The 22,459-nt window shown below is 46.8% G+C and overlaps 2 protein-coding genes across 5 annotated transcripts in view; one reads left to right on the plus strand and one right to left on the minus strand.

Moving 5' to 3' along the window:
* Nucleotides 1-17,109, plus strand: part of CDCA7L (cell division cycle associated 7 like) — a 172,066-nt gene extending 154,957 nt beyond the window's left edge. For 2 of the 4 annotated variants that reach the window (XM_064575181.1, XM_045864589.3), the window contains exons 2-10: nt 2,599-2,739; nt 7,540-7,677; nt 10,695-11,069; nt 12,415-12,486; nt 12,602-12,772; nt 13,625-13,750; nt 14,595-14,744; nt 15,549-15,685; nt 16,037-17,109. In XM_064575181.1, the coding sequence (XP_064431251.1) occupies nt 2,677-2,739; nt 7,540-7,677; nt 10,695-11,069; nt 12,415-12,486; nt 12,602-12,772; nt 13,625-13,750; nt 14,595-14,744; nt 15,549-15,685; nt 16,037-16,067 (1,263 nt within the window). In that variant the 5' untranslated portion in view covers nt 2,599-2,676 and the 3' untranslated portion in view covers nt 16,068-17,109. The remainder of the gene's footprint in view (nt 1-2,598; nt 2,740-7,539; nt 7,678-10,694; nt 11,070-12,414; nt 12,487-12,601; nt 12,773-13,624; nt 13,751-14,594; nt 14,745-15,548; nt 15,686-16,036) is intronic. The other 2 variants (XM_045864590.3, XM_045864592.3) reach the window with 2 other exon arrangements.
* DNAH11 (dynein axonemal heavy chain 11) overlaps nt 16,768-22,459 on the minus strand; it is a 339,985-nt gene continuing 334,293 nt past the window's right edge. Inside the window, 3 exon segments of the mRNA XM_064575180.1 lie at nt 16,768-17,015; nt 17,936-18,076; nt 18,442-18,554. Coding sequence (XP_064431250.1) covers nt 16,768-17,015; nt 17,936-18,076; nt 18,442-18,554 — 502 coding nt within the window.

Genomic DNA, 22,459 nt, shown 5'->3' on the forward strand with positions numbered 1-22,459 from the left:
TCAAAAGGACACAGAAACTGGCTTGAAGGAGCTCCCAGTGGCCAAATTTAGGACAATTTGAGCATCAGAAAAAATGGTGACAGTAATGGATTATAGCATGTGGAATAAAAAAAATTCCGTGAATCTACATGGGAGCGAGAGATGCAGAGAAAGGGAGAGACAGCAAGAGAGAGAGAATATTGTGTTATAGAAGAATGCCAGCAAATATATGTAGAATGGATAGAATTTGAAAATGACCATTTGCAACCTCTAACGTGTAATCGTTGATTCAGGTAAGAGCTGTGAATGGATGCCGAAACCACTGTGAGTGAATTGTTATCGATCAGGGGGAAGGATAGTCATAGAATGTCAAGTATCACCCTCCATACTTCTTACTAAATACAAAGGGGAAAATTTATTTTTGCTAAGGAGAAATATGACACATCCCACCTTAACTTGTTGATCAGAGAGCATCACCACTAAAAACCAGTGACAGCGAGACATTTGCTTTCTAAGAATGTAGTACTACCTATGAAGTAGTTATCGTTTTGTCAAAGGAAAAAGAGGACATATGAAAAAAGACTTTAGAGACCTATTGACCAACATATGGATCTTATTCAAATCATGATACAAGTAGACTGTGTATTTGCTGATGATACAGGGTGAAATGATACTGTATCTTCATTTGCTTCAAAATAATTTGGAAGGAGGGCAGTTGGTTCGGGATACAGACGGAACAAGATTAGCCATGGGCACAGAAGTGCTCCAAAGTCCGTGTGTGTTCATTATACTGTCCTATGTAGGATTGTTTGAAAAATTACATAATTATGTTAAAAAACACTAATAGGGGATAATCTGATATTTTATGCCTCTTTATGCATTGCATTGAGAAGTGCATGTCATCTGTATAGAATTGTTGCCAAAAATATTTCACTTAAATGTATCAGGAACCAATCAGATAAGTTCAGAATGTATGACATTTGATAAGGCTGTTGTCTTGGGCTATTTAAATGATGTCAGTGTTATGAAAAGCAACAAAAAATAGTGTCATTAAAAAAAAAACCAAATATAATGCATGATCTTTGCTTGAATGGATCCCCTTTGTCCCCCAAAAGTTATTAAAGACATTTTGGGGACAGTTGCAGACATTTATTTATTTATTTATTTATTTATTTATTTATTTATTTATTAAAGATTTTATTTATTTATTTGACAGAGGCACAGCAAGAGAGAGAACACAAGCAGGGGGAGTGGGAGAGGGAGAAGCAGGCTTCCCGCCAAGCAGGGAGCCCGATGTGGGGCTCGATCCCAGGACCCTGAGATAATGACCTGAGCCGAAGGCAGACGCTTAACGACTGAGCCACCCAGGCACCCCCAGTTGCAGACATTTAAATATGAACTTGTAGTAAATGATATTATTGAATTGTTAATTATTTTAGATATGATTGTAGTTTTATGGCTCTAGGAGACTCTTTTTATCTTCAGGAGATGTGTGCTAAGGTATTTTAGGGTGAATTAGTATGATGTCTGCCGTTTACTTTAAATATACACAGGTTGGGGCGCCTGGGTGGCTCAGTTGGTTAAGTGCTGCCTTCGGCTCAGGTCATGATCCTCAGGGTCCTCGGATCGAGCCCCACATGGGGCTCCCTGCTCAGTGGGGAGTCTGCTTCTACCTCTCCCCTTTGCCCCTCCCCCTGCTTGTGCTCTCTCTCAAATAAATAAAATCTTTTAAAAAAAAAAACACACATGGATTAAGTTGACTCATACCAAGTGACTGTTTCTCTAGGTCAGAAGCTGAAATACTAACAAATGCCTATGGTTCCACTAGATGTTTGTTGAAAGAGACAGAAAGCAAATGTGGTGACACATGGGGGCTCCCCTTGAAGAATATATAGATGTTTGTACCATTCTTTCACCTTACTCTGGGTTTGAACTTTTTCAAAATGAAGAGTTGGGAACAAATAGGTAGTCATTATATGGAAATGAACTCTGAACAGATACATACTTGTTAGATGAAGTGTGCTGACAACATTCTCGAAATACCTGCCTATAATATATGTGTTTAAATTCTCCTGGAATTCTGAAACTACTCGATTGAGAATATAGACAAGGAACAAAAAAGCTACTTATTTCATTGTGTGAATTTCCATGTCTGAATCAGCAGATGACAATGAACAGAAAAATTAAAGAGCTATAGGTGGAAAGGAAGAAAAGAGGGAGCTTAGTAATACCTTATTTTGACATAGATGACAATTAAAAGACAAATCCACTGTAGGAGAAAAATAGATCATTGGTTTGTCAGAAACGGAAGACTGTTTCTTTATTTTTTGTGAAGAGATCACACATGGCTTCTGTCTAGGTATGGCCTTGATATTGTTTGTAAGATAGGATATATCTCTAGAGTTTGAAAACTGTCTTGTCTTTCCCTCCCCCACCTTCATTTGTTGCCGTGAGGAATCAGCTGAAGCACGTTTTGCTCTGGGGTTACTGGACTCTTCGGGGCGACCTCGGCAGATCGATAGAGCTAGGAGATGCTAATTCCTCCTGCTCTCTAGAAAATTTCCCTAAGTGATGATAACAGCCCCTGGTTTGATCCTTCATTTTTTGAATCCAAAACAGATCCCTAAAGAAGTGGCTGACATCTTTAACGCCCCCAGTGATGATGAAGAGTTTGTCGGTTTCCGAGATGATGTTCCCATGGAAACCCTCTCATCAGAGGAGAGCTGTGATAGTTTCGACTCACTGGAGTCAGGGAAACAGGTACGGATGCTTCCTTTCATGGAAGGCACAGTCTTCTGGAAGCCTGGATCTTGGTTCGGATATTCTTTTATTTGAATTTGGTCTGAGATTGGTGATAGCGCTTAACTGTCGAGCATGTATTTTATAAGCGTTTTGCCTTCATGTTTCAAGAACCAGTAAGAGTACCTAGATCACTTTGACTGTTTAAGCCCTTTCTGCGTATGATATATATATATATTTTTAAATGGGGCCTCACATGATCAGATCCATTTTCTTTGCAACCTCGGGGCTGCAGACTGTGCCGAGGCTGCATTCAGAGTGTTCCTGCTTGGCCGGCAGGAGAGGGCTGGGGGCCCGCACAGCTGTGGGCCACCCCACAGTGCTGTGCAGGAGCGCGTGGTTGCCGTGAGCCAGTCGTGTCCCCGTGCTCTTGGAGCGTGATTCTCTGGGCATCTCACTCTTGGAATTGCCAGGGAGGGCGTTATTCTTTCTTGGATTACTTGGATCTCTGGCAAACACAAGTTACATTTCTCTGAGAGCTGGTTTCCTGGAGGTTTCTGTTGTGTCTTAGCGGGAGCACGGCCAGTCAAAATTGCTAGGCTTCGGTGGCATTTTCTTCTGCGTTCGTTGTGACTCTCAAAATTCTTCATTCTCCCTGGACCGTAGCCTCTCTTAAAAGACTGTAAATTAAACCCACCTTGCTTCGACTGGGCGGGTGCAGGAGGAGAAGCAATAAATGATATAGGGAAGTACCCACTTGATCACGTGGCTGTCTGTGTGTGTTCTGGCCTCTCTGCGAGCGGGTCTTGCCCCCCGCGCCCCCCCCCCCGGGTTCAGGGGCCTCCCTGGTCTCTGTGGTCTGCACTTTACGTGCTGTCTCATTTGCCCCGCCAGCCACCTGCTTCCACTCCCCCTGGTCTCTTCCTCTCTCTGGAAACAAAGCAGCTTCCATATCTTGGCTGTTGTAAATGTAATGCTGCAGTAAACATATGGGTGTCAAATTACGGTTTTTTGGGGGGAGGGGGAGTAAATACCCAGTAGTGAAATTACTGCATCATAGGGTAGTTCTATTTTTATTTTTTTGAGGAACCTCCCTGCTGTTTTCCACAGTGGCTGCCCCAATTGTCTTCCCACCAGTAGCACATGAGCACCTTTTTCTCCCATTTCTTTCTCCACATCTTCACCAACACTTGAGCTTAGCCATTCTGACAGGTGTAAGGTGATACCTCATTGTGGTTTTGATTTGCATTTTCCTGATGATTAGAGAGGGGAGCAACCTAAGTGTCCATCAATAGAAGAATGGATAAGGAATCGCTGAGGATGTGTACAGTGGAATATTATGCAGCCATAAAAAGGAGGTTTTTGCCATTTGCAGCAACACGATGGACCTAGAGGATGTTATGCTCAGTGAAGTAAGTCAGAGTGAGAACGACAAATACCATAGGACTTCACTCATGTGGAATCTAAAAAATAAAATAAATAAGCAAAAAGCAGAATCAGACTTATAAATACAGAGAACAAGCTGATGGTTGCCAGCAGGGAGAGGGGGAGGGAGATGGGCAAGATGGGGGAGGGGAGTGGGGGGCAGGCTTCCAGTGACCGAGCAAATAAGGCGCAGCGCAGGGGTTATAGGCGATGATACTGGAGCCGAGTCGGATGGCGACTGATGGCAGCTAGGCTAGTGAGCGCAGCATGAGGTCTAGAGAAGGTGAAACACTGTGTTGTACCCCGAAACTAACGTAGCACTGCGTGTTGACTGTACTCAGATACCAAAGTCTAAAACAAAAAAGCCAGAGCAGCTGCTTTTGCTGCTCTGAGCACTGCTCGTTCCATGCAGTCAGGCCTGCCCTGCTCCCCCTGCCGAGGAGGTGACGCCAGTGTGCCCGAGATGGCCTGTGACCGTGTGCTTTTGTACAGCTCGCCCGGGACAGTTTCACAGGGGATGGAACTGCCGCTCAGGGCAGCAGGGTGACTTGTCTAAGCCCCCACGTCTGAGAAGTGTCCAGGCCGGAATGTTTGAAATCTGGGAGCATGACTCGGCAGCCTTGTCCCTGTCACTGCTCCCCTATGCTGCGGGGGGCCAGAAGCTGCATGGACACCCTCCTTGTACGCCGTTCCTCCTGCTGTAGGCGCTGGTCCCTGCTGTTCGTTCTGCTTGTGTGTCCTCTCCTCATTTTTCTAGAGTCTGCCCCTGTTCAGATCCAGTTCAAATGCTGCTGCTGCCTGAATTTTTCCTGGATTTCCTTCCTCCCTCCCTCCCTCCCTCTGTCTCCCTTACAACACTGATCCTCACCTCTGTCGAACTGCCCCAGTAAACCATTACCTCCTCAGTGGGAGGAGGTGTCTTGTACATGAACGATGCTTTCCAGCTTTCCTGGGTTGGACTGCTTACTCGTGTTTCCCTTTCCTCATGTTCCGTGCGTTCAGCACCCATTAGTGAATGAGTCCCCACAGGGTGGAATTGAGATGGGAATGCTGGTCTAACTGGTTCAGCTCACCATCATTTTCTAGTCGGTTTCTTCATGTCCCATGAGCTTCAAAATAAAAAGTGTAACCACTCTGTTAGCTCCGCTTCTCATCTATTATTTGCTTACGTTCTCGATCCTGGGAGATAGATACAGGGAACCCAGGGCCAGAGCATATCGCCTGCTACTGACTTTAAAGGATCACAAATTCCGGAGAGCAAACTGCTATGTGAGGGTTGTAACCAAGATTGCAGTGAGACCATGGAGTGGATATTTTGTTTTATACAGACTCACATTAAGAACAATTTTGGGGGGCGCCTGGGTGGCTCAGATGGTTAAGCGTCTGCCTTCGGCTCAGGTCATGATCCCAGGGTCCTGGGATCGAGTCCCACATCGGGCTCCCTGCTCCTTGGGAGCCTGCTTCTCCCTCTGCCTCTCTCTCTCTCTCTCTCTGTCTCTCATGAATAAATAAATAAAATCTTTAAAAAAAAAAAAAAACAATTTTTTGTTTTTGTGTTTTAAGTCGGCTCCATGCACAGTGTGGAGCCCCAAGTGGGGCTTGAACTCACGATCCTGAGATTAAGACCTGAGATCGAGAGTCGGACATTTAACTGACTCTGCCACCCAGGTACCCCCAAAACAGTTTTTATAGCTTGTGGAATGAGGAGAAGAAAAGCAGGGGTTTAGGACTGTGGCTAAGTTGTTTTTGGGTTCGATCTGGTCACCAAAGATCCTGATTTCTCCCAGGCTGACCACTTCCCTGTGAGGCCAGCTCAACGGGTAAAGTGAGCCAGAGGACCGGAAGGTTGGAACTTGCTGCTTTAAGATGTGACTTGTTCTCTCTGGGCCCTAGGCAGGGACAACGGGTATATGATGAAATGTACACATAGACCCCCAAGTGCCCTAGAGCCACCTGCAGGGGCCAGCTCAGGGCTCCATGAGCCAGATGTTTCCTGCCCTTGGAGGTGGCAGGTTTGTGGTGGGTTTTCGTGACAACGAGCTATGCACCAGTCTTCCTTAAAAATCAGCCCAGGCCTATTGCTTCTCCACCCTGACCCCACACATTCATGATCCATGTTAACCAGCCAAGAGAAGCTGCATGAACTTGCACATAGTATGCAGCAGTGTTGACTTTGGTCTTCCTTAGACACCATTTGAATTTCACTTTAAAGAAACTTCCCTTTTGTGTGTGTATTTTTTTTTTCAAGCAGCTGCACCACAGCTATCAACAAAGGAACAAAGTAATTTAGCTCCAAGCACACTCACTCCAATTACCCATAATAATTCATAGGAGACATTTAAGCTTAAAAAAAAAATGCTGGATATAGACATTTCTTTCTCTATCCCCCTGTAAATTTTCCTACTCATCTATTATATCTATTTTTCTCCAGAAATGATCTGAGCTTGACGAAGTATATAATTAAAGTCAGGGAGAGGCAATGGGGGAGATAAAGATTCTCCAGCCACATGTGCTGTGATGAGGGGTCATTGCTATATCGGGTGCGGGAGGAAGAGACATCAGAGGCAACTGGGGACACGGACTCCAGCCCTGGCTGCCAGCTTGGAGGAGGCCGGTCTGCGGGTCTCCTTTCTGTACTGCGGATCTGTCTGTTCCCTCCTTTCTTTCAAGAGAGCCATTTAGAGAGCCCAGTTTCTTGCCTTTTATTGGTTCAAAAGACAGAAAACGTCATTTGAAAATGTCTTTCCTTTTTAAGCGTCCTAGAGCATCTTTGCTTCTGCTCACTTGCTACCTGTCTGTGGTTGCTGGCCTCCCACCTCCCGCAGGAGAGGCTCTCCTGGAGGCTGGTGGGGGTTGGGGGGTGGTGCTCCTATCCACCCCTGCTCTGGCCCTTTCCTGCACAGGAACTTGCTGTGTCTGGGAGGCAGGCGGGAGGTATGCCACGGACTTGGAGGAGACAGCTTTGGGTAGCTGCTAGGAAGGAGGGCCAGCCTGTGGCAGGGAGCCAGGGTTTCTCCTTCTGGCTCCTTCCCGTGTGTGTCCGCTTCTGTGTGAGAGCAGACCTTCCTGATGGCCGGCCCTGGCGGGAGGAACCGAATTCCGCCCGTGCGCACCAGTCACAGAGGCAGCTGAGCCTGTGGCTGTGCTGATTTCTAGAAACGGTGCAGTTGTCTGATGGTTTCAAATTGTTCAATTGTTCTGTTTCTGTAATCTGTAGAAAGATGTGTCTGTGTGTGTGTGTTTGGTTATTGTGGTAAAATATACGTAGCATAAAATTTACCACTTTACCATCTTTTAAGTGTAGAAGCTCCCCATTAAACAACTCTTCACTGTCCCCTTAGCCCCCGGTCACCTCTGTTCTTCTTTGTTTATGACATTTGTGTGTTTTTAATTTAGCAAGATGTACGTTTCCGTTCCAAATACTTCACGGAAGAGCTAAGAAGAATTTTTATAGAGGACACTGACTCAGAGACCGAAGAATTTGAAGGATTTACGCAGAATGACCTGAATGGAAATAGTAACTCAGAAGTCATGGTAATAATTATCAAGACGGTAGAGTGTGGGTTGTCATATTTTCAGTCCTGTTTCTGAATTGTATTTTCTCGTAAGAAGTCACTTCACAAATGAATGACTTTTTCTTACGTGTTTATCTTCTAAGCCAGTTAACAAAATATAGAAATGGCTATTCTAAGGCTAATCCCTCCAGTTGTCTTTCCTTGGTACCTTAGGGGCTTGGGGGGACATGTCTCAGGTGTCCCTTATTGTCCTTCTGAAAGAATTTATTTCAGACTTTCTGGAACATCTTTTATCTGGAAAGAGGACTGTCTGTCTAGGAATAGCAAGTTCCTTAAAGTCATTTCTTGTTGTGTGTAAAGTCATGTTCTTAAGTTTGGAGTTAATTTGGCTAAAATTTAGCTGTGGTATAAACTCAAGAGTTTTCCCTGTGTATTCTTGATTTGGATGCTGAAATGCTCTTTCAGTGGTAAAGATGACCTGGACTTGTCTGACTCCTGAGGGAAGTCTGCTCTTAGCACTTGACCTTTGGAGACTTGATTTCTTCCTTCACTCCCCTATGTTGAGGCCAGCGTACTGCCGATTAGTATTTGAATCTCAGGGTACCTCTACAGAACAGCCTTTGGGTTTTTTCCAGGCATGAAAGTGTTTTCTGCTAACTGAAAAATCGCATACATTTATCCCCCCACATCGGTCCACCGTTTCCTTCTTTGGTATCAAGATAAAGGATAGAGGTTAAACCTCACATTCAGAAGCTCCTGAGGAGCCACGGCTGGCGTGGAACTTGTGTAGAAATTTAAATAAGCTATAACTAGTAGGTTTGCTTTGTTCCTCACCTTTTCCTGGGGGGATCTTAAGGCCTGAAAGCCCTAATGGTAGGCTGCCTCGTTTGATGTCGATCCCCCCCCCCCCGCCCCTCCCAGCGAGTAGCAACGCGGAGCCCCTGCCAGCCTGCAGTCACCAGCCCTCCTTTGGCTTTCTTTACAGAAGCTGCTTGTGAGGCCGTTGATGTGTTCTGGCCAGCAAGCCTCCAGTTCTTTGCCAGCAAGACACTAAAATTCTTCCAAACCCTAATGGCTATCATCTACTCTTAGTGACTTACTTATCTTCTGATTTTTAGCTAAGTGATGTCAGGTTATTCAGAGAATCTGTGTTTCTAGCACTGGGAAGACTACCCCGAAAGTTGTTGGGTTTTTTTTTTTCCCCCTGTTCATGGTCTATACATTTGGGGTATGAATTCTGACATGTTGACTGATGTAATAACTCATAGCTTAGGGCAGGTCCGCCTGCAAATTTTATTTTACAATTCAGTGAACCAACAAGCATTCTTGCCTCCCTCCCCAACCTCCTGCCCACCCTAGCGGGGACTGATAAGACCCTGTTTTCCGATAATAGGATGTTACTGCCCCTTGGTGTCCCCTTGGTGTCTCGTGGTCTTCTAGCCATACATGAAGAGGCCTTGTGTGCTTTGCCTCCAGCCTCCACTGGTGGTTACAATTTGCTCTTGTCTATTTTAGTCCTTTACAGAGTCCTTAGCAAAGAGATATGGGTTAGAGGATGATGAAGATAAATAAAGCCAATCTGAGAGAGAGTTCCTCTGAAGTTCTCCAACACTGTCTTCCTAAAATTGGATCCTCTAATCCCACCATTTTGGATTCCAGAGCTACTGATGTAGAAAGTTCAGGATACTTTAAAAAAAAAAAAAATCAGTACACTATAGTCTTATTTCTCTACTTGGTCTGTTGTGGATTGATACATACACCAAGGTTTGGAAGTTATCTGCAGGGTTTTTTCCCCCCTCCCTTTTCCTTGTTTATTTTATTTTTAAGTAGGCTCCAGCCCAGTGTGGAGCCCAATGCAGGGCTTGAACTTAACAACACTGAGATCAAGACCTGAGCTGAGATCAAGAGTCGGACGCTTAACCGACTGAGCCACCCAGGCGCCCCAGTACATTTAAAAATTTTTTAAAGTAGGCTCCATGCCCAATGTGGGGCTTGGAACTCACCCTGAAATTAAGAGTCATGTGCTCTATGGACTGCGCCAGCCAGGTGCCCTCCTCTGCCTTATTTTTAGCTTGAGTCCAGCTAGAATTTGGGAGCGATGGTCACCGAGGAGGAAGTGGAGTCCTTTACCTCAGTCCTGGGCCCATTATGATGCTGCTCCCTGTTCTCCTCAGAGCAGCCCCGTTGTCCAGAGTCCCCGACAGAGGGTCTCAGCATGTGGTAAAGATGCCCAGGAGGTGGCCTTGATCTCGATACTGAAGCCTAGCTCTGCCATTGCTAAGAGCCCCCTGGCATCTGAGATGTCACCCACTCTCTCCTGGGTAATGTCACCCTGCCACTGCCTTCTGTTCTGTGTTCTCGTGTGTAAGACTGAGTTCCACTTTAATGCCAGAAACCTACATACCAAGCGGAATCAGAACACTGGGGGCAAGAGTTTCTTGAGCTGACAGAATGGATGCTTCGCAGCAACCCACGGGCTGTCTGCCTTGGTTTCACCCTGTGGCTCTGCACGTTGCAGAAGAGGGAGGGGGCGGTCCTGGGAGTGAGGACCCCTCATGTCCTGGGGATGAGGCTCCCCTGCTGACCCTCCTGGCCGGTCATCTGCTTGCAGCTCTCCTGTCCCTTCTACCCCTGAGTCCTGTTCCCTCTCTTCAGTGCAGAATAGTATTCTTCTTCCCCTTAGTTCTCCGTTGTTATCTGAAGATGACCCTTAACGCCATGCACACCCTTTTCTTCGGCCGGTCCTCATAACACTTGGCCGTTCCACAGTGGGGGAGCCCCCCTTTGTCAGTGTCCCACTCCAGCCCATGCAGTGAAGGCAGCAGTCTGCCGGGGCCGGACCAGAGGGCAGCAGTAGAATGCCTGCTCTCCCACCAGATGCCTCAACAGAGCCCTTAACTGAAGGTTCAGCGGGAGCTCACAGCAGGAAGGGGAAGCTCTTATTTTTTTCTCTGCAATAATGTCTGAGTGCTTTTAAATAATGTGTTTGGGGAGGTCTGTTGGGAAACATGGTCTCTTTTCTCTCCTTTTGTTTAGCTTGTGGAGTCAGATTTGAGTGATGCTGGTAAGGCGTCTTCAGTGAGTGAGGAAGAGGAGGAGGAAGAAGGAGAAAAGGCTACACCCAGAAGAAGCAGGCCTAGGAGGAGCAGTATTGGTCTTCGAGTAGCCTTTCAGTTCCCCACCAAGAAACTGGCAAAAAAATCAGATGACAGTTCTTCAGAGCCGCTGTTTTCTAGCACATGCTTACAGGACAGTAAAAAAGCAATTCTTGGCAGAAAGAGAAGCTGCAGACAGCGGAAGGAAAGGGAAGATTCGGTCTCGGAGTCTGAGGATGACTCCAGGGATGAGGGCCAGGAGGGCTCGGACGCGCTGCTGAAGAGGACCATGAACATCAAGGAGAACAAAGCCATGGTAAGGCCCTGCGGCAGGCGGGCCGGGAGCTGGCACCGGGCGCCGAGGCTCCCGGGACTGCCCTTAGAACTGCTGCTCTGGCTTCTGTTAGGATATGTGCTCTGGGTATTGGGTGTCCTTCCTCTGTTCCCAAACCCCAGCCAGTTATTACCTGATCAGCTCTGGTTTGGGAACAGAAAGCGACTCCCCTGGACCATTTTAGCTCTACTTCCTGGTACGATGACCTCCTGCTGCTTACTGTCTATTACAAAGTTAAGTTCTAAATAGGAAGTGGTATTGGAGAGGGGAGGGCTGAACAGCTAGCTGGTTCCCAGCAGAAAGGAGCGGAGTGTGAAGAGAGTGTCGAGGAGCCCACGTAAGGTTTGCAGTGTGCAGGGTAGGCAGGCGGCTCGCAACGAGAAATCCTTCTTTGATGACCCACTGGGGCTTGAAGACCTCAGGTGAGGGAATGCAGGAGGCCTAGGTATTAAACTGAACAGTTTTGAATAGCATGAACATATCTTCGCTGGAATGAATGATGGCACACGGGGAAGTTTTTGTTATGTGTATTTGGTTTTTCTATATTCAGTCAGTAACTTGTTTGCTTCATAATTTTGTATATACAGAATTAAGAGAATTCTACCATTCAACCACTTTTAGCATTTTGGTGTATTTTTAATATTTTCTTTTTAAAAAGCATAGTATACTGTATATGCAGTCTTAGATGTCTAGTAAGAAAATAAAAAGCCTACTTTTGAGTGAAACTTATCCTAAGACATATTTATGCTTATTAGCTAAGGGAAATTTTTAGCACTGTATCTGCATCTTATTAAAATAACTGTGTTCATGATTTTTTAGTGACACCTACACATTTGTATAAATCTAAAATTAAAAATCCTAATTGGAATATTAATGCCTGTTTGGTGTTCTTAGGTGTTTATTTGGGAATATTTTCATAAATTAATGAGAAATCAACTTAGAGTTTTTTTGAGCTCTAAATAACTGTCCGAACAGTCTAGTTGAGCCTTTCGTTTTGAACCTGATGAAACTTGACTTAGGTGTGCATCATGATCTGTTCCAGGGTCACACTTTGTCACTCTAGGGACCCGTTCATCATATATGTTATGATGGTCTTTATATATAAAGAATGGGCATAGATTTTATTCCTATGAATGATGATCCTAGCATCTCACCTTTGGAGATAAAAATCTTTGAGCCTAAAAATATAGCAACTCTTGAGATCGTACCTGAGCTACGTGAGTCAAGTTTCTCACGTTGCCAAAACTGAGGACTTGGGGATAAGGTGTTAGATGAACGAGGCGTGGCAATACTGATGTGAGATCCTTTCTTCTGTTCGGAACCTCAGCTCGCTCAGTTACTGGCAGAACTGAACTCTATGCCCGATTTCTTCCCAGTACGAACCCCGAACTCCGCTTCTGTAAGTAGAACTCCTTTATAATTACTGATTCCGGTACCGATGGATAGAGTCTGTTGCCACATGGCTTTTATCCAAGGAAGCACCTGGTTGCATACGTCTGTGCTCTTGTTTTCAGAAGAAGAGAACAGCGAGGCGGGCTTTCTCAGAGGGACAGATCACCCGGCGCACGAACCCGACCCGGAGCGCACGGCCTCCCGAGAAGTTTGCCCTGGAGAACTTCACCGTCTCAGCTGCCAAATTTGCCGAAGAGTTTTATGGTTTCAGGAGAAGGAAGACAATTAGTGGGGTATTTTCTGAGCACAATAACCAGATTATTCTTGGTCTGAGCCAGTGCTGAGGCCCTGACCCAGTAGATGGGCAGCATCTCTGCCAAGTTCCCAGGTGGTGCTGGTGTTCCCGGGACCGCACTCCGAGAAGGAGCCCCCCCATCTAAGGTGAAGGCTGGAGTGAGCCCTTCACCTCCGCCGAGCAGAAGAGCTGCTCAGGGTTAGGAGCCTCAGCCTCATCTGCAGGGGAGGTGGTAAAAGCCCGTCCGTGGCACCAGGCTGCCTTGTGGTGTTGCTTGTGGGAAAGGGCAGTGATTTCTCCAGGCCTTTCAGTTGTAGGAATGGGGCATTTTCAGTGCTTTCCAAGTCTTCAGCGAGAAACGAGGTCCTTCCCATTTGCAGGTGTGGCTGTTCATTGTGGGTCACTTCCCTGTCCTCACAGAGTTTACAGCTGCGTACTACGTACTGGTCAGGGACAACTGGGGCTGTTCATTTACTGTTGTGTCTGTCACCTTGCTGTGGAGGCCGCTGACACCGTGTCTGGCAGGAGCTCCGTAAATGATGGGTTCCAGGGAAATTGAAGAGGGACATAGTTAACGTTAATGGTGTTAGAGCTCTGAGAGTGAGAAACGATTTTTTTTTAGATTTTATTTGAGACAGCATGAGCAGGGAGAGGGAGAAGCAGACTCCCCACGGAGCAGGGAGCCCGATGCGGGGCTCGATCCCAGGACCCCGGGATCACGACCTGAGCCGAAGGCAGTCACTAAACCCACTGAGCCACGCAGGCGACCCTGAGAGTGTGAAATTTTTATGTGTGTTTTTTATCCAGTCAAAACAGCTTATACCAGGTTTTGCTTTGGCTCATTTTGCAGGGGAAATGCCAGGGGTATAGACGGCGTCACCGAGTATCTTCTTTTCGGCCAGTGGAGGATATCACTGAAGAGGACTTAGAAAATGTTGCCATAACTGTTCGAGATAAAATCTATGATAAAGTTCTGGTAAATTATGTATAATGAATAATTTGCATGATTGTGATTCTAATGGGGAGTCCAAGGCACTGGTATTAGAAATCTTACAGTTTTCAAACTGTAGCTGGGCTTATCCCCTTAGGTCTTCTCCCCTCTGACAGGGTCACCTGTGACTGGGAAGGGGAAGTTGGCTAGTGCAGGAATCCTCCTCAGGAAAGGTCTCTCCGGGGGATGCATACGCTCTGTGGGAAGGCAGGTGTATAGTTTGGAAAAGCATATTTATAATAGTTACATTTTAAGCATTTTTTAAGGTGTCTGAAAAAACATACTGTGGGGTTTTTTCGTGTGTGTGCTTTTTGGTGCATATAACCATAGGAACTGAAGTTTGAATTACCTTTGCTCAGTAGGAAATGGGTTAAAATATTTTTTATTAAACTGATTTGGAGGGAGGCTTTGTGGTGGTACGCATCATTTTTTAGATGAGGCAGCGTCCTATTACTTAAGGTAGTATTAAGAGGTTTTTAATTGCCAACATTTTAACACCAGGAAATTGTATCCTAAAAAGACCCAGATCGCCGGAAGCTGGGCCAGAGCCCAGTGCTGCTACCTGGGGCTCAGGGCCATGGGGCCCGTCACTCTCTGCGGGCTCCTCCTCCCCTGCCTCAAGGCTTTCTGCTGGTCTCTCTGATCATGTCCTTCCTTCCAGACTCCTCGCCCGTCTTACCTGCCCTGATGTGTTTCTCTGGCCCCAGAAGGAAAAGTGCTTCCAGGCTTCCCGAGGGCGCTGTGGTCTGTGCCAGACAGGCCGTGCTGCTTCATGCCCACCCCGCGTACACCGCCACACGCGGTCTAAATCCCCGCCTTCCTCCCTCAGGGCAATACCTGCCACCAGTGCAGGCAGAAGACCATCGACACCAAGACCGTGTGTCGGAACCAGAGCTGCGGGGGGGTGCGAGGACAGTTTTGTGGGCCGTGCCTGCGGAATCGCTATGGGGAGGATGTGAGATCTGCGCTGCTGGACCCGGTAGGGACAGTGTTCGCCTTTGTCATGAATTGTACGGGCGGAGGGAAGCAGGTTGAAGGTGGGGCTCCCTGGGCCCTTGATCGGGGACCTGTAGCTGCAGAGCTCAGTCTACCCCTCAGCACTCTAGAGGAAATGAAAAATACGGCTTTCTTCTGGAAAGAGAGCAAGCTGACCAGTAGGACAGGAGAGAGGAGGGCGTTTTCCAGGGTCAGAGCCATGCTTTCTTACAGTTCTGGTTTGTAAGGTGGACCAGGTGCCTGGCCCTGGTCTAAAGTTTTTTCTCTGTTAATGCAGTCGACTGCTTCAGGTGTTCTAATTCGTTTAACCTAGTAAAATAGGTATATACCCTCCCTGTTCCTCGGTTCCCTCTATAATTAGGACACATGCACTTGAACCTGGGCAGTCTAAGTGCCGTTAGTTAGCCCCTGCCCTGTGTACGGCCTCTTTACTGTACGGGGTGAATACATCCTGTCACCAGTTGGCAGACGAATCTGTACTACTCAGGTGAAGTGGTTTAGGAAGTAGAAGAGGTAGAATTCACACCTAGGTCTCACTGCTCTTTTGTACTCCTAAAATTCTGCACGATTTTTGATTGTCTAATTTTCTGGGTTTCTGCACATGTGGGACGCTGGGGTGGTCAACCCGTCTGGGCCTTTGAAACCTGTGAAGGAAGGAGACATGTTGGGCACTCTGTGCCATCTCCTAGAAGGAGCCTGGGCCTCACGGTGGGAGGGGAGGCCTCGTGAGCCGGGTCAGAGCACAGAGGTGACGGTGGGGGTGGGGGGGGCGGCGCTGCTCTTCCAGGATTGGATGTGCCCCCCCTGCCGCGGGATCTGCAACTGCAGTTACTGTCGGAAGCGTGACGGCCGCTGCGCCACGGGAATCCTCATTCACCTGGCCAAGTTCTACGGTTACGATAATGTTAAGGAATACCTGGAGAGGTAGGTCTCCCAAAGCAGAACAGAGGCTGTGATCCCCAGAAACCCTCATGCGAGGGCCAACCATTCCGTGTCTGCTCGCGTGGGAGAAGCTCAGGACTGCCGGTCCCCCCCCACACACCCCCATTGTGTAGAACAGACGGGAAACAGCGTTGCCCTCCAGAGCTCAGTTTTGGAGTGAGGCATGGGGACTCCTGCACCCTGGCTGCAGGGTCTACTGTCACGGAAGCAGGACGAGGCAGCAGAAGCTCTGCCGCTGGGCTCCATACTCTGGGTGGGGGGTTGAGCCTGGAACGCAGCTCCATTTGCCTCCATGCCCTGTGCACTAATGCCTCCGTGCCCTCTTGCTCTCAGCTTACAGAAGCAGCTGGTAGAAGACAACTGAGAGGAGGACTGGCCAGCCGGACCTGCCATGCCACTTGGGCCTGAGATTTCTTACAGTTGTGTTTTTATACAGAAATTCTTTGTAGATCTAAATACTATTTTTTTTTTAAGATTGTTTATATGCTTAAAAAGATTTCTCAGGAACACGGCACAGCAGAGGAATCTCTATGCATGTATCCATAGGCCCCTACGTATAGTGAATTGTTTAAAAGCATCTGCATACGATGAAAAAAAGCAGGTTTAAACGGGGTGGAGTTAAAAGTCCAGGTAAGTTCCAGAGAAAACCTAGTATAAGCAGCTCTTGCCTTTGACACTGTTTATCTGTGTGGCCTTGATCTTTACCTCCAGTCCGGGACCACATAGTTAACCCTTCTTGGGGTCATTGGAATTTAAAATTACAAAGTGCAATTAATCGTAGATCTTGAGAGTAGTAGAGTTTTATTTTTATGAAAACGTGAATAAACAGGAAGTAGACTGGCACGTTACCGCTCGGAGGGCGGCGGGAGCGGCTGCCCACAGTGTAAGCATGTCAGGGCTAAATCTTAATTTAAAAAGATTTTGTTTAAGGTCTGCAAGAGCTAAAATCCCCCTTCACTGATGGGGAGACTTTTTTGTTTAAACACCATCCTTAATAGTTAGGGAAGTGGGAGGAGGGTCTGTAGCTGTCAGTAGAAGGACCCCCCCCCCCCCCCCCCCCCGCCTCACGCCTCGAGCAGCAGAGCCGCGCCTGCCAGGACCCACTTGGCCGTCTTGTCTGAGCTCTTCAGCCGGAAGGTCCACACGTAGTTGGAGCCCCTCAGTTTGGTCTTATACACGGGGCATTCATACGTGTCTTTGATTTCTTGTTTGTCCGTGGGGACGGCTTTGGCAAAGATGACTGGCATCACCGAGGTGACCTCCTTGAGGCAGGCTTCCACAATGCTTCCTGACTGCGTGTCCCATCGGGCACCTGCCGCAAAAGCACAAGGGTTGCAATAGTATGACATGTTGGTACCGCTCCTCTCCCTGTTGGAGGCAATAAATGTTTGGTTTTTGGCACGTTACTGCTTGTCAGGGGCTTTCTTACCGCGGGGGGAGGGTGGGTTAGCTGCTCCCCACCTGCCCCGCACACCCTGGAGGCAGAAGTCATGGCTCCCCACCTCCGCTTCCCTTTGAATAAACGCAAAAATAAAAACGTTCTATAGGAATCCAGGCCCAGTAGAGCCAATGAGTTCCTCCTCTCTTAAAAAGACAGAAGTCTCTAATTCAGTACATTCCCTCATCACCCGCACCCCCCCCCCCCCTTAGAGATTCACAATGTGCACTGGCATCTTCAGGGCTTAAAGAAGTCTTGTAGTAAAGTAGCAATTAAGTTGCTTTTTTTAAACTAAGATTTTGAATTAAATCTGCATCTAGTGTGACCACCACAGGGTAATTTCAGGCCTACACTGAATTAAGTGACAGCCATCCCCCTAAATGCCTTAAAATTTGGCTCACCTTGAATACAGAATCTGGTATAAAATTTTGTGAAACTGGGAAACGAGGTGACTAAACACTAGATACAAGTGACTGCAAGCAGAGAGGTGTGGGCAGGGGAGTAAACAGGGCAAACACCAACCCGGACTTAAGAGAGGTCCTTCATGGGTGCCTGGGTGGCTCAGTCGGTTAAGCGACTGCCTTCGGCTCAGGTCATGATCCTGGAGTCCCGGGATCGAGTCCCGCATCGGGCTCCCTGCTCAGCAGGGAGTCTGCTTCTCCCTCTGACCCTCCCCCCTCTCATGCTCTCTGTCTCTCATTCTCTCTCTCTCAAATAAATAAATAAAATCTTAAAAAAAAAAAAAAAGTCCTTCACGTACTAACCATACAGGTGCTCCTCATGGTGTAGCTTACCTTCCATGACGAGCCCGTGGAGATAGGCACCTTCCCGTGGAGGATGGCCGTAGTCTTCCTTCGTTTTTTTGGTAACATCAACAGTCAAGCACGTTTTATCCAGTGGCCACCCGTTTCTTCGAGCCATGGTCTGCATGATTGCTGTGGGAGGAGAAGGAACAGGAAGATTCGCAGGAGCCGGCAGCAGGCTGCCCACGGACCCGCGGCATGCTTCCGGCCACGGTGGGGGCAGGTGGCCGCACTAGACCAAGGCCAGCAGAGGCCTGCTCTGGTGGAACAGCCACACCCAGTGGGTTACGTATCGTCGGGGTTTTGCACTGTCGTGGCAGAGTGGAGCCGTTGGGAAAGGGGCCACGTGGCCCTTGACAGAAAATGTTCACTAGAGTGAACCACATCCCACCTCATGTGGCCGTTCCGCTGCGAATTTTCCTCCCTCTCTCCTCCACTCTCTGTACTGGCCCGTGTGAGCACTGGGGAGCAGGGCAAGAGGGGCTAGCAGCCCTTACCAGTTAAGAAGGACTGAGGGTTGAAGAAGCCAGAAAGCCACACCACAGCCGGGAGGGCAAGATCGTGGGTCCAGGTTTCGAGTTCCCGGCATCGCAAAAGGAGGTCACTAAACCTGGTAAAATACAAGGGAGGAAGAAACAAACATGCTCTTCAGTGACAGTTTTCCAGTAAGATGAGGTAGATTTGGGGGAAGATGGGATAGATACACCACTGATAACCAAGAAAATCCTTACCTAATGATTTGCAGAACACCGTCCCTTTAAAAAGCTAGATTTTTTTTTATTCCTGTTGAAATTTTGTAACTATTACCATTAGGAACAAGAAACATGGGAATGTGGAAAATTCATCTCCACTTACTGAATGATTTTAGGGATGGGTGGTGATCACACACAAGTGACAGGCTCCAGCGCAGAGTGAGGACAGGGTGCGCGGGAACGCAGGTGCGCGTGAGGATGGGCAGGGGAAGGCTGCCGGGACAGGCAGGGGCGAGGAGACAGGTAATGAAGAGGAATAGCACCTGCCCGCCTCTGCATGCCTGTGGTTTGAGCGAGTGCTGTTTTTACCCAGGCTCTGAACTCATCGGCACAATTATGCAAGGGTGGAAGCCGACTCCCAGAGGCTACGGGAAAATGAACCTCTTTGATAAAATCAGACATGTCAAGCCTTGAAATGTAGAACTGAGGGCTGCCAGAAAGAGAAGCTGGAGCGGGGGTAGGAGATGGAGGACAGCCCCGCGATCAAAGCTGGCAGGCAGTTCTCCAGGGGGAGGGCCACACAGGCTAGCTCCGAAGTTTTGTGGGACCTGGTTTGGTTAAGGATTACAAAAGTAGCAGGACTGACATTCACAGAGAAACTTGGGTCACCACCGTGAAAATTCCTGCCATCTTAGGACATGGCCCTTCCTGCCCCATTTAAATTCTTTCAAATAGCTGGTTTAGGGAAAACCTACTTGAAGATAGTTAAGGTGAAGAACAGGAGCAGCAAAGATAGGCAAAAAAGGGAAAAAAAAGACGTTTTATCTAAAAATGTTGCCACAGGAGGATAGGGATTGTAGCCAATTTCCAACAAGTTTTTAAAAAATGATTTTGCCCGTACAAGTAGGATTAAGGTTTGGAAGTGATGAGGTAAGAAAAAGACATTAAGTAGAAAGATCTCAGAGTAAGAAAAAGTGAAATGGGATGAAAGTTGAATACAATTCTAGGAAATTTGATTTTTCCTCAATTACAAATTTGACTCTAAAATCAGGGACATGCCATGTTTCAAGAAAATTTGGCCGCAAATAATCAATACTAAGATATATCTTAATATAGACCGAGGACAGAATCCTAGGAAAAAACACGAAATTTTTTTTTCTCTATAAATTAGCGGCAAACACGTCCCCAGTAGCATTTGATCAAAGAATGCCGGGCTGCCTACAAAGCCCCCCAATGATTGGGTTAAATTTTTTTTTATAACCCACCAGCCTGTCGTTTGAGGATGAAGACAATTGGTTATATGGTATAAAAAGCTGGCACCAAATCCAGCGAACAAGAAGGTTGATAACCCAGCAAATAAAAATAGAGGAATCTGAAAAAAGGTCTCTTACTTAATATGTTTAAATTCCTAAAAACTAGAGTAATAGTCATAAAAACAGGAATTTATGAAACCAAGTCTGGTACCTCCCCTGCCCCCAATATAAAGAATGTGGAATTGAAAATTGATTTTGGACAATGAAATTTTAAAAGTCAAGGGGAGACACAGTAAACTGGAAACAGGTTTCCCCCCAGGACCGACGAAATCAACCAGAATACAGCAGAGCAAGACATAGATTGAAAATACAAGATTTCAGGTAGGTAAATAAAATGAAGACAATGGGGGAAGGCAGTATTTGGAGAAATAAGGGCTAAGAATTTTTCAGAGTGGAAACAATAGGTAAACTTACACATAACTACACACAGTACCAACGGGGATACATTTAAAAAAGTCCACACGTAAATTAGTGAAATTGCAAAACATCAAGGGTGAAGAGAAAAATCTTAAGAATGTCCCAGAGAGAAAAGATTAGTTGTGAAGGGATGACAAGTACATTTAAGAACAGTCTCATCAGCTATAATAAATGCTAGAAACCAATGGAGGTACCAAACCACAGGGCTGCGAGAAAATCATCGTATCCTAGAATTGTACATGTAGGTAAACTATTTTGAGCGAGAGTGCAGTAAGGGAGATTCAGATACACAAAGAACCCTATTTACTTCCCACCACATACCCTGAAAGCCCTTCAGCAAAAAGGTAAGAGGGCCCAGAACAAAGGAGCCCAGAATGAGATACAAAAAGTAACAATGAGCGAAAAAGTCAATATATGTTGTTAAAGCAAAAATAATTGACTATATAAACAAAAATACTATGGTTTAAAATAAGGTTGAATTACAATTGCAGACCAGAGGAGGCTGGCGTTCAGAGGAGGTTAAAAGTGTTGACTTTACATTGTGTTAGAAAAATCAAGTGTGTAGGTTACAGTGAAGTGTCTCTGCTAAAATAATAGGAACTGTACAGGGATAAACATGGAATAAAGAAAACTATTAGGGGCGCCTGGGTGACTCGGCTGGGTGTCTTTTTTTTTTTTTTTTTTAAGATTTTTATTTATTTATTGAGAGAGAGAATGATAGCATGAGAGAGTGGAGGGTCAGAGGGAGAAGCAGACTCCCTGCCGAGCAGGGAGCCCGATGCGGGACTCGATCCTGGGACTCCAGGATCATGACGTGAGCCGAAGGCAGTTGCTTAACCAACTGAGCCACCCAGGCGCCCTGGGCGTCTGACTCTTTGATACCCGCTCCGGTCTTGATCTCAGAGTCATGAGTTCCAGCCCCATGTCGGGCTCCACACTGGGCATGGAGCCTACTTTAAAAAAGGAAAAAGGTGGGGGAACCCAAACTATTAAATGGACAGAAGCCAGAAAAAATTGGAATAAAAGAAGAAAAATACAGAAATTAGAAGGCACAAAATAAGATGGTAGTTATCATAAAATTTATTATAAAATTTAAGTGTAATATATTTTTGATTGGAAATAGAAAATCTGATTTTGGACATCCCCAGCATTCACAGAAAGCCAGTCAGTAGCTCTGCTCTGCTCTTCCCCGCCATGGTCCTTTGCTGCCATCTGTGTCCCTTCCACGTCGTACCTTCCGTTCTTATGTTTGCACACGGCCCACACAGCCAACACTTGGCTGCCTGGCGGGCAGTTCCAAGGTGCAGTCATTTGAAAATGTTTTAAGATTTTGTTTAAGTAATCTCTAGTGCCAACATGGGGCTCGAACTCACAATCCAAGAGTCGCAGGCTCTACCGACTGAGCCAGCCAGGTGCTCCTCATCTGGAATTCTGATAGAGCTTTCCAGTTTAAGGCTCAGAGTAGCATTCTGGTTCATGGTAAGAAGACAGGAGGAAAGCAAGGATAAAAAAATTTCGGTACGGAGAAGACAGGAATAGAGAGAATCTTTGAAACTTCCTGTGTTGACTACGAAGACCAAGGAGCAGTTGGAGAGAGCACTAGCCGTCAGGGAGCTATGAATTTCGGCCCCAGCTTTGGAACACCTCTTCGCACTCACACCCACACACTCAAGCAGTCAGATTTACTGTATACTGTAAATTTTTTTTAAGATTTCATTCACTTATTTGCCAGAGAGAGTGCGCACAAGCAGGGGGAGTGGCAGAGGGAGAAGCAGTCTCCCTGCGGAGCAAGGAACCTGATGTGGGGCTCGATCCCAGGACCCCGAGATCGTGACCTGAGCTGAAGGCAGACGCTTAACTGACTGAGCCACCCAGGCGCCCCTCTACTATAGTCTTTTTAAAAAAGTTAGCTATGAGGGGTGCCTGGGTGGCTCAGATGGTTAAGCGTCTGCCTTCGGCTCGGGTCATGATCTTGGGGCCCAGGGATCAAGTCCCGCGTCGGGCTCCCTACTTGGCGGGGAGCCTGCTTCTCCCTCTCCCTCTACTGTTCTCCCTGCTTGTGCTGTCTCGCTCTCTCTGTCAAATAAATAAAT

The sequence above is a fragment of the Mirounga angustirostris genome, unplaced genomic scaffold, assembly GCF_029215605.1.
Source record: "Mirounga angustirostris isolate CCGP_5_RB_7025 unplaced genomic scaffold, mMirAng1.0.hap1 SCAF_12, whole genome shotgun sequence".
Lineage (NCBI taxonomy): Eukaryota > Metazoa > Chordata > Mammalia > Carnivora > Phocidae > Mirounga > Mirounga angustirostris.